General features: G+C 32.7%; 1 protein-coding gene across 2 annotated transcripts in view; it reads left to right on the plus strand.

The window, feature by feature from the left end:
• The window catches only part of LAMA2 (laminin subunit alpha 2), a 568,286-nt gene that overhangs the window by 323,806 nt on the left and 231,777 nt on the right, over window positions 1-12,703 (plus strand). For both annotated transcript variants that reach the window (XM_069489233.1, XM_069489235.1), the window contains exons 16-17: window positions 1,530-1,643; window positions 6,181-6,308. In XM_069489233.1, coding sequence (XP_069345334.1) covers window positions 1,530-1,643; window positions 6,181-6,308 — 242 coding nt within the window. The remainder of the gene's footprint in view (window positions 1-1,529; window positions 1,644-6,180; window positions 6,309-12,703) is intronic.

The following is a 12,703-nucleotide window of genomic DNA, read 5'->3' on the forward strand; positions in this document are numbered from 1 at the left end:
ATAAAATCGCTGGCTAAGAGAGAGGTGTAAGGAGTTGGGAAGTTTGAAGAAAGATGTGCTATGAGTAGTTCATTTGCAGAGTATTAAAATGAAAACCTTGTTAAGGAAAACTCCATGAATATCTGCCCTGAAAATAGCAAATTAGTTCTCTCCCTATTCTCAACAACCTTAATTTTTACCCCCTTCTGGATATGTAGCTTCACCAGTTTTTTAAAAATATGTATTACAGGAGGAAATCACTACTATGATGAATCTAGGGAGACAAAAATTTTAATAGGGAGAAATTATTGGAAAGGGATAGAAAATTGACACTTTCTTTTCTTGTTCTGCCCAAATTAAGGAGAAAATTGATTTTCTTTTCTTTTCAGGTATGAAGTATCAACACATCATTTTTTTACCTGTTTGTTATTGATGTTCAAATTTAAGAGTCCTCATATCCCGAGGCAGTAGGAACATTTCCAACAATACACAACACAATTCTATATATTTTATTACTTCAGTGGTTTTACTCTTGTTTCCATTTTCAACTGAAAAAAGAAGGTCTTTTCATGATCTATAATGTTGTACTTAACCATCCAGATAATACAGTAAATAACCCACAAAATGCAATTTACTTAAGGGGCATCATAACCTCTTGGAGGGCAGCAATATTTGCCTTGCATTAGTTTGCACTGCATTCACTTTGTAGTAATCCCCACAGAAGGGAAATTTAATTAAGGTTGATGGGGAACTTAGAGCAGACCCTGACACACAGGCAATCTAAGACCCAAATATCCTGTTATATTCAGAATTCTGTTTTTATGTAATAAAGCATTTCACATTTTACAAAAGAAATGATGAATATAAGCAAATTTAGAGAAAAAGAATGCCATAAAACAAACCATCAATGAAGTATATGATAAGTAAATCATAAACTATTTTGTATAAATCCGAAGAAGCATAATTGGATGGAGGAAATTTGGAATGAAATACATGAATTATATATGCATAGAAGTCAGGTGTGCATGTGGTCAAATACAAGAGTGGGGTGCTACCTTTCTTCCAAATGACGTCAAAGATTTTCTGGAAGTGAAGGAGCTAAGGGCAATGAGTCTGTGAGAGAGAGAACATTCCCAAAGAATCAGAATTGCTTGGGATGACATGGGGTGCTCTCTTAAGCTAAGATTCTCTGAAGAATCCTATTATATCAGCTGCTTTTTTTTCAGTACTTTTTCTTCTATTAATATTTTCCTGTCTGTGCTTTTTACTTTAGACTGTCACATTTCAATTCTTTCTACCTCTGCTTTACTATTTCAGAAGAGACACCAAGCTAATGCTTCTTCTAATCTCACACCTGCCAGTAACACTAAGGTTAGTACGAAGCCCCAATGTCAGGAGGAATAGATCTGTATGTAACAATATTTCAATAATGGCAATGCTTTGACAAGCACATTTGATGAATTTCCTAAGTTATTTTCTATTATCAAAAAACAGAAACAAAAAAACCTTATATTTTAATCTCCACGAGTGACACCTTTTCTTTCTTTCAGTCTTGTTGGCCTAGGCACAGGCGAGTTAACGGCACTATTTTCGGTGGGATCTGTGAACCGTGCCAATGCTTTGGTCATGCGGAATCCTGTGATGACATCACTGGTGAATGCCTGGTAAGTGCTCTCTCCTTTGGGGATGCTGATTGACAAGGCTGAAATCAGCTTAACAGGCCTTACAATTCAATTGCTACCTTTGGGACCTTAAACACTTGAGTCAAGAAGTGATTTGACAAAGACCTTTATATTGAACTAAGTTGGAAGCTGAGAATGATTTTTCAGATGTGATCTCTCCAACGAATATTAGGAAGTGTTTATTCATATTAGTCTAAGGATTGAATTAGGATCAGATACATTATTGTAAAGCATAACTAATGATGGAATACATATCTACCATGAATATATATATATTATAGTTTCCCTCCCTTCTATAAATTTACCAAAGGCAGAGTGTACTTTTAAGATAGAAAACAATTTGTGTCCCCATGATATGAAAAGTGTAAAATACAACCTTTTCAATAAACAAAATTCATACTTTTTCATATTGAAAATGAGGAGATACTGCACGTTTATTTAAAAATTTCACAATTTAACTAAATATAAAGTTTCATATGTAGATTAAAAATAATAAGTATATATAATACATATCCACCAGAGCTACTGCTTCTTCTACAATTAAGTCTATACTTTTAACCAGAAAATAAGCTCTACAAAGTGCAAAGCACTTTCCATCCTGCTAAGAAGCCTTTGGATTGGAGAATTACGCTGAATAGACCATTCTGATTAACTCAAGGGCATGTTAGTTTTATATTGTCTGACATGGCATGAAGCTTGAAACAACACTTCTCATTTCATTAGTCTTGCAGAAACACAATTTGAAACGGTGCCAATTTAGAAGGATATCATACTCTCATTTCCCTGCAGAATTTCAGGCAGACTCTGTGATCTGTAATTCTTAATGTTCTGTCTTTCTCTTGCTCATTTTTCCCCCTTTCTCTTCTACTTAAAAGCTTCTGGGAAAATTCCAAAATGAAAATTCAGGGCTTTTGTTTCAATGTAGTTTGGCATTTAGTTTTATTGATGCTCTTTCTGTTTTCTCTATATAAGATTTTGTTTAATTGCTTTGCAGTATAAAGCATGAGAGCCTTAATTTGTGGATCAGTAGATTTTTCAAATGGTATTTTTATGAATAGAAAGACTAAGTGATTTTCATTTTAATTATACCATAAGTCTTTTAAAATGTGCTTTGGGAAAAATATTGAGTTACCTATAAATGCTTTACTAACATGCAGTAGGAAATATTCAGCCCAAAACTGATGTGGATTTGTTTCACTCACTTAAGACAAAAATAAATACCTCATGACACCAAATTCATAATGTTCTCTGTAGTAATATTTCATGTGGAATTCATTAGGATAAAATTAAATCATGCTGCTGGTCCATTTGGTGATATGATATTTCTAAGAATGGAAGCCTTTTTTAAAAAAATAAAATAGTGTCATTCAGCATAATTTGGAGAGAAAGAAGAGAGGAAGCTGTGATAGCTGAGGCCTTCTACTAATTAAGCTTAGTCTATTGACTCTGTTTCATGGACAGGGAGATAGGAGGCCACTTTCCAATAACAGAGGGATCTTGGGGCAACAGTGGGCATCTTGAAGATAAAGACAGAATCTGGTGTTTCCTGAGTTTTCCATTGTAGCTGGTAAACAGGTGATCATGAAGGATATATTCTGGAGACTTTCAAGTGCCCTGTCTCTGAAATGGTATTGATAACTAAGTGCTGATATCTCATTTTGAGAATATTTGTTCTGATATAATCCACAAGAGAAAAATAGTTGAATGTTGCACATCAGAGGCATCCTTACTATTCAGTTTACGCTGCATTTTAGCTTTATTATTTGTGGTTTTTTCCTAGCATTAAATAGATAATTTATGAACTTTATGAATACACTGCTTTTTAGCTTAGGTTGGCTTTGAAATCTGATCATAAATTAACTGAAATATATTTTTGACATCAGAACAAAATCCAGACCTCTGCAGTAGTGTGGGTCAATATAAAAAAGCCATTTTAACTCAAAATACATTTGAAGTGACCCAGGAAACATTCAAAGCCATGTAAGAAGGTTGCACGCTTGCTCCATCTCACCATTCTTGTGATACATGATGTGAACAAACATTTGGAAAGCACTTTATAACAAGACACCTGTAAAAATTACCAGCCTATCAGAGTGAAACTTCCATCTTTTTCAGTTTTGATGTCTATTATATGGGTTGTCTAATGCTGTTTTATAGTTTCAATTGCAAAAATACTTGTTTTAAGATTATTTGTAATCCAATTAATGAAGCATGATATTAGGAAATGTAAGAAATTTCTACATGTTATTTCTCTTTTAAATCACTAGTTGAAAAACATGGTCTCTGAGTTATGCAAGATTTTCAGTTAAGTTTTAGAAATCCCATTTCAGCCTATTTAAGGCATAATCAATTTTATGATCCTGTGTTTTTAAAACCCTAAATCTAATCCTAGCACTCTGGGAGGCTGAGGCGGGAGGATTGCTCAATGTCAGGAGTTCGAGACCAGCCTGAGCAAGAGCGAAACCCCGTCTCTACTAAAAATAGAAAGAAATTAGCTGGACAACTAAAAATATATAGAAAAAATTAGGCAGGCATGGTGGCACATGCTTGTAGTCCCAGCTACTCGGGAGGCTGAGGCAGGAGGATTGCTTATGCCCAGGAGTTTGAGGTTGCTGTGAGCTATGCTAATGCCACGGCACTCTATCCCAGGCAACAGAGTGAGACTCTATCTCCAAAAAAAAAACCTAAGTATTTGAACACATAATTTTAATTGTGTCAGTATGACAACATGTGAAGAATTTTTCAAAAAACAAACAATTCTTTAGTAATAGATAAGTTTATCTAAACTTAAAAAGTGAAAGGAAGTAATAAGACGAAATCAAAGGGGTTTGCATTCTTCAAATTAACCCATGTTTTGCACGTTACCTCCCAATATGTTGTGTTATTTAGATAACTGTTAATAGTGAAGTTAACCTTTCTGGTATTTTTTAAAAAGTTTGCTAAATAAATTTGAGAAAGAATTCAAAATAAAGGAAAGTCCATTTTCAACTATCACCAGTTACTCCAGAAATACCTGTTCATTTGTAGTTGATCAGACTGGCATGGAATTTCAGAGCTTTAAAACTTTATAAATCATCACCTTTAGCTCCTTATTTCACAGGATATAAACTGTGGTTCAAAGAGTTAAATGATTATAATTTAGATATCTTCTACTCAATAAAGAAATCTGCCCTCCCCCAACTAACTTTAGTAAGCTATGTTCAAAATGTATATTTATTTATGGTTTTTTTATTAAATATGTTCACTAAATATAATTGAAGTTGAACTTATTTCAAAATATATTAAAATAAATAATTCAGAACTTTCATTAACTTAGTCTGACCATTCCACTGATCACCCAGATTAAAACATTTTTACCCTATGTTTAAAGTTAACATATAATTTAGCTATTTCCTTCACAAATTTGGTTATGGATCATAAAAATAAAGGTTGTGCACCCCTGAACTCTGTTGAACTCTTTTCGACATGGAGAAAAATTATAATTGCATATGCTTATTAAATTAAAAATGTATATCAATACCAATAAATCCATACTGTATAATTTTAACAAGAATTAGATACACTTTATTGTACTATTAGAAACTGAAGTTATGCCAAAACATCATAAAAATTTATCAAATTGTGCTATTTGAAGCTTAGAGACAATTCCACCACTTGATTGAATTTTTCACCTTTACACCAGTCTTGATGAGTTTTAGAAACACAGCCTGAGTTGAAGAATGTACTTTAATTAATTTGAAGAAATAAAGACATAAATTATTATATTTTGATTTTTTGTTTTTGAAAAAGACCTGGGTTTAAAAATACTAATTGGCAGAAAAATGCAGTTTCAGCTTTCTTTTAAAAATATCTGAGGGAAATTGTTATTATTGTAATATATGCCTTGTGGTTTCATTATATATTACTATATGTTCAAATTTTTTTCAGTTTTCTCAATGTTTAATTGTGAGTCAAGCAAAGCGCTTCACAGAGGTAATACAGTAGTGCATTGTCCAAACCATCAGAGTCCACTAAGGTCAAAATTAATGTCTCAGCTAAGAGAGCACAGTCCCAGAGGATTTGTTGATTAGCCACAGTTCTCATTAAATCAGCAATTTCAAGCTTAACAATTGATTTTTACCTAGAATCAGCTACAATTTCTATTAAACATATGTTATTAGGGCCCTATGACTACACATAACACACACACACACACACACACACACACAAAATCATATGTATTTTCTTAAAAAAATAAAACCTAAAGAAGAAAGTAAGATTTGCATAATGAAAAAAATTGTAATGAGTATCAGTGATCTTTTTGTTGTACATACACATGTGCTAAAACTAGCGTGTAGTATGTAAGCTAGATATTAAATTAACTTTCAGTGCTATTTCCCTGCTGTAAAATTGACCATTTAATGTGGAAAAATTATTCTTCCTGGCAGGGAACAAACTAATGACTTTGTAGACCTATTTTTGGCGACATGTTGATGTGTGAGAACAAAATAATAAAGTCTGATGTGCATTTCTTCCTCAGAACTGTAAGGATCACACAGGTGGCCCATATTGCAATAAATGTCTTCCTGGTTTCTATGGCGATCCAACAAAAGGAACCTCTGAAGACTGTCAGCCCTGTGCCTGTCCACTCAATATCCCATCCAATAAGTGAGTAACCAACTTACCTCACAGATGAGTCTGGTATTTAGTTCTGCAAGTGCACTTTTGATATCAAATGTACACTTTCCCTTATCACACATAAATAAATAATAGGCATTTGCATTATTTTTTTCAGGAAGGCATTATGGGTTTTTCAAAATGTAAAATATTTAAAGTTATGACTGTTTCTAAGAATTTTTAATATTTTGGCTCTAGTTTGGTGATTGAATATCTCTGAGTGTAGAATAGAATTTATAAACCAATTCCAAAGAACAGAAATATTTTATACAAACACATACAGGTGCATGCATGTACACACATACACACAGACACAGACATATCTTCATACTTTCATAAACGACCACTGATATAAATGCAACTCATTTGGGTCTTAGTCTCACTCTATTTATTTATGAATATTGGGTAAGTCACAAACCTCTCAAAAGGTAAAATGACGGGATTAACTGACCTTTAAGCACCCATCCTATCCCTTAGTTACCACATAATTTCTTATATTTATATGCTTACATTGTATAACTTTTATTAAAGTTGTTTTAATAAGATGGTGCATATTATAAATTATATGAGTATTGAACTATGGGTGATAATTACCATCTTACTTTATATAAACTATTTAGATCTTGACAAAGTTCAATGCAAACTCCGTTCACTTTGTTTAGTCATCCAGTTTTCTTTCCTTTTTTTTTCTTTCTAGTTGTTTACCTAGAAAAACACCCTCTTAAAGCAGACTTAAATAACGAAAACACTCTGACTGCCTCTTCCCCTTACCTTTTAGGGGAATGCTCTATTCCAGATGCTCAAATTCACATTCCTTCAGGGCAGTCATCTCTAAGTAAACAGCTAAGCAAGACCCTGAAACCAAAATGTTTTGTTTTGTTTTGTTTTATTTAAATGGGGCATACTGTGTTGAACAAAAACCAACAGTTTTTACTAGTAAACAACAATAATTCTAAATGGAAGGAATTTTTTTTTTTTTTGAGAACCCTCTTAAAGGTAAGTTTAGTGTTTGGTAAAGTTCATATTATATTATGCACTTTCCAGCTATTTCTAAGCACTGTGATGATGCTTGCCGAGTAGAAATTTTCAGTGATTTTTAAGTGAAATCTGTCAGCTATGGTCTTTTAATGTGAAGGCGTGATCAGGTAGGTCATACTCCGGGCTCTTACCCAAGATTCTCCTAATTAAAATGGTCTTTTGTTAGATTCAATGAATGCTACAAACTAAAGACTTTGCAAATAATTCTAACATTAAGTTGAAGAGTCCTCCTTGGAACTGTACTTCCTACTGTTCAGCCCACTTGAAATCCTTATCCTCCCAACAACCCTCCTCTCTCAGAATTTTTTCCCTTTACTCATTGTTTGGAAAAGAAGAGAAAGAACTAATATTTAAAAGCACTATATTTGATATTATTTTACCTTCAAACATAACCCAATAAGATGGATATTATGTCAATTATATAGATTAAGAAATAAAGGCTCTGAGTAGGAAAATAGCATTATGATACCAATTCCGGAGCCAAATTTTTTTTTTTTTTAAATGCTAGATTCCACACTTCCTAGCTGTGCAACTTTGGACAAGTTACTTAAACTCTCTGTGCTTCAGTTCATCATTAGTTGTGATAATAGCACCCACTCATAGGGCTGCTATGAGAATTACAAAACAAAAATATGTAAAGCACCAAAAACAGTAATTGGACGTGGTGACCCTAATGTAAGTACTGACTGTTATTAGGTAACTTACTCAAAGTCATAAAGCATTAAAATATCACAGTTGGAATTTTCACTTTAAAGTATATGTGCTTTCCAGTTCCCTACATTCTACAGTGAGGACTTCTTTTTAAAAATACACATTGCTTTTTAAATGGTAGCACTAAAAGCAATTAATTGATCAACCGGGTTAGTCAAATTCCCTAGCAAGGCCTTGAAAAAATAAGAAATTGGTTTAATGTACATTAGCAATCAAAATGTTTCCAGAGTTTAGAGCATGAACTTGGATGGGCTTAAAACTGAAGATTCTTTGACAACCAAGGGTGTCAGAGAGAAGAGGAAGAAGGCAAGAGGCAAACCTACTGAAAAATAATGAATGTAGGATAAATGTAGGGGAACAAATGAAATAAATTCCTTCATAATTAATGGCTGCTCAGCCCTATGGGCCATAACATGACACCAAACTTGCTCTCTTTGTACATATGAAGTGTTAGCTCACAGAATGGAAGACCTATTCATTCACTGTGGCTGAATGGCATTCTCCAAGCCATCCACATATACGTAAAACTCATTGTTCAATACTAACCGACACTGAGGAAAGCAGAGGGATTGCCTCTGGCCACTCACATTGCATGTCCTTCTCAGCCAAAATGTCATGGATATTAACACAGCTACCAATCCAGCAGAGCAGGCCTCTCATTGTACCATGTGGATCCTAGCTGAATACATTTTTATTAAATTATTGATTGACTATGTAGACCTTACATATTCACCCTTAAGTCTGACCAACATTACTATAAATGCAGAGGACTCATTAGGGAGAGAATTTTACTTGGGTAATTGTAGGCATTTATGACCCGTTCTTGTCTCCATATTTGCTGTGCTTCTACTTTGATAATGGGTTCTAATTGTGTTGTTACTGAAAGAGAAAGAAAGTCAGCAAACATTAAAACACCATCCAGCAGTGCCAAAGGGATCAGGGTTCCAGTGTTCAATGATAGTGTTTCCTAAAATATGTGTATTCCAATTTGACATAATTATGTTGAGCCTGATTTTTTTAAATAAAGACAACACAATGATAACAATACCAATAACTTCAAATATTTAAAGATTCTTCAATTTTCAAGGTGATTTCACTTACAGTAAATATTAAATTACTACTAATAATTTCATCTTTAGTAGTAGAATTAGAAATAGAGTAGTAACCTATTTTAAATTCCCATTTTAAATGTGGTATCTTTATAAGTAGAAAGAGAGGTCCATGATAATACACTAGGTTTATAAATCCTAGAAGTTTTGTGGCTAGAGCAATGAAGTCTTTTAAATTTAAAACAATTTAGAAAATATTCATAGTTTAACTGCACAACTGTGATGGGAAAAATCCATTTTTATCTAATAACCTGGAATATTTTTTTAAAAAAAATCACTAAACAATTAGATACTTAATGACTTAGAGAAACTATCCTTTTTTAAAAGTATTTTAAAAAACATTACTGTTATAATCTAAGTTAGAAACTCTGAGGTATAAATTGAATATTAGCATATGATCCTGAAGATGGGATTTGATTTTTCACAGGTTATTCAGAAAAAAGAGAGAGAAAGAAAGAGGAAGGGAAAGCTTGCTAAAGGTCGCCATAACCTTCATGTGAAGTGTAAGGCTTAGTGATGGTTTTACCTTGGTGATTTATCTATTTAATCCCTGGTCATAAATCTTATAGATCACAAGCATTTTGGCTCCAAATTTCTTAGATAATATTGCTAAATAAATCAAATATGTAGGAAGATAGAGATAGATTGGTATAATTATCATGATGTATGAATACAGACAAGCATATAATATTTAAATTATACATATCAACTTCATCATCTATTTACAGTGTCCACTGTTTGCTTGGCCTTCTCATCTCGGTGATGTATATATTCTAGCTATAGCTTGTAACTAGGTAGTAAAATTTATCTCTAGAGAAGCAAATAAAAATGTAAATATTTCTAGTGTTTCATATTCATTAATTTCTGGCAGCATATAGCTTATAGGTTAAGTAAAATATGAAAAGGGCACAATGTCTGCCCTCAAATACTTAGGATGTATTTAAATGGATAATATTATTGAAGTTGTTACAAATTTTCATTAGTTATATAATAAAATTAAAGATATTCTTGGCACAAGGCTTGGCAGAGGTAGGCTCTCAGTAAGGTCTATCTACTAATATCATTATGAATATTACTACTTTGAGTACATCAGGAATGCTAAAAATTTAAATTTTTGAAAGAATGGAACACTTCTAGAGCTAACTTTCAAGTTCATTCAAGAAGTCATATTGGGTTATCATCATTGTTAAAATTAGTACTTATGATAGTAAAATATATTCCAAGATGAGAAGGAAATTTAAGAAAACATTCCCATTCATTCTTTAGAAATTTGAGAATGCTTTAGATATTTTAGAGCCCTTTCCTAATCATTATTGTATGTCCGCATGGGTAATTATGATGGGTCTTCCTAGTTACGTATACTAGGGGAGAAAAGTCAAGTCCAGAAAAATTAAATGCCTTAATAGTGATCATACAGCCTGCTTCTGGCAGAACCAATATTAGAACCCATATATTTTGACTCACCTCTCTGTGCTTCTTCCAGCGGGGCTATAAAAATATAAAAAATTACAGAAACATTGAGGAGAAGCAAAAAAAAAAAAAAAAAAAAAAAAGAATCAATAGAACTTAATGTTAGACAAACTGTGAATGTTCACTGTAAAAACCAGTAAATGTGCATTTATTTGGCATAGTTATGTTAACTTACAGTTATGTTAACAGTGATTTTAATGTAAGGTACTAGAGTAGGATAACAAAAAGCAGATTTAATTATTTAATCATTAACTAAATATCTTAAACATTCAAGAAATCAATATATCTAATATATCTTAATTTGTTATGAAAGGCCTTACCAGATCAATCATATTATTCTGTTTTGCAGAATGGGAAATATGTTTAGAGAACTACAGTATCCAAAAACATACTTAGAAAATAAATCAACTCTAATTCCAAAATCCAACTGTGGAGATTAAATCAGATTTCATAGTATTTAAAGATAATTAAAGAAATAAGTATTTGCTTAATGATTCTCTTGAGAATAAGTAGAGCACAGATCATTGAACTGAAGAGGAAAAAATTAGGGAGAAATGTCAAAAATTCACGTAGACTAAACCAAAAACATGAAGTAAATGAGTTTTTCCTTCATTCTCCTCTTCCTCTCAGTGCTCTGTCCCTTCCTCAGTTGTGCTTGGACATACACACCACCCTTCCCGCTGCTCCCTCTCCTATACTTTGCCACAACACATCCCTTTTTGGTTTCTCTGTCCTTACCCAAGTGTCTGAGGTAATAATTTGTTGAAAGGAGTCCTGATCCCCTGTTGTATAGGCAAATACAAAACATGCTCTGATTGTCTAACCCTAATGATGGAAATTTTATGCCAGTAATGAAAGGAGTGGTCATTTTATATCACATCACAGTTCCAAGAAGCAATTCAGGATTTTTTATTCCAGATGCATGACAGTTAAAGAAATGCAAAATACTTTCACACGTTCACTTAATGTGTGCTTAATTTTATTTTAGGGTATTGGATTAACTCTCTGTGGGAGCATTTTACATTAGAACTGAATTTTAGGACCCACAGGAGAAATTTTCCTATTGTCTGATTATCAAGAATAGTTGAGCTTCTATTAAGCAATTTATTTTTTTCTTAGCTTCTGGATGGTCTGAATCATTTATGTGATGGTTCCCTTTTGCATTAGTTGTGAAAAAGCTCAGCCATATGTTGATCCACTACCATCAAATGAACATTCCTTATAATATGCTTGTTGAACTCTAAATATGCCCTTGATTTTATTTTAATTTTTAGCATTTTTTTCTCTTTAACCTTACTATATCATTTTATTTAATATACATATCTTGATAGGTAGAATTAAACTCTCTTTGGAACAAAACTAATTGTATCTGTATGTATGCATTCACATACATAAACACACATATGTTCACGCACATACTCATACACTTTGTATACACACATATATACAAAATTATAAATGGATCATTATTAAATAAAAATGTATGTTCAGCCATTAAGAGGGCCTATTCCATTTGCAGATCCTTACTATTTATTCCAACAGTAGCTTCCCTTCTTCCCCCATTTGTGGAAAATGTCTGCTGTTCTTGGCTTTTTTCTGTTTTCTGTGGCATGGGTTAGATAATCCAGGAAGCAAAACATTCTCTCTGCTGGTGCGGAGCTAGCCAACTAGAGTTAAATGGTATAATTTTGGAATCACTTGAAGTCAATGATGATCTTACAGTTCCCTCTTTGTGTCACAAAACAATTAGCTTCCTGTTTTGGCCAAAATCAGTGTCAAGTTGCTACATTTGCCAATCCAAATTCTGTAGATACTTTTTGTTGTGCATGTTTATTTCTTATTCTAACTTTATTTTTGTTTTTGAATGTCATCTTCTGTCATAACTCTGACTGCAATTACAGAAGTAAGGGAGTAAATCCTCAGTTTATCTTGTTTAAAGAATATCAAACCACAAATACAGATATATTTTATGAGAAAATTTTATTTGAATGCATCATGCCAAGTACTAGAAGTTTAAACTCACTTAATTCTTACCAGTAGGTTTGAATGATAGTTGGT

The sequence above is a fragment of the Eulemur rufifrons genome, chromosome 15, assembly GCF_041146395.1.
Source record: "Eulemur rufifrons isolate Redbay chromosome 15, OSU_ERuf_1, whole genome shotgun sequence".
In the NCBI taxonomy this organism is placed as follows: Eukaryota; Metazoa; Chordata; class Mammalia; order Primates; family Lemuridae; genus Eulemur; species Eulemur rufifrons.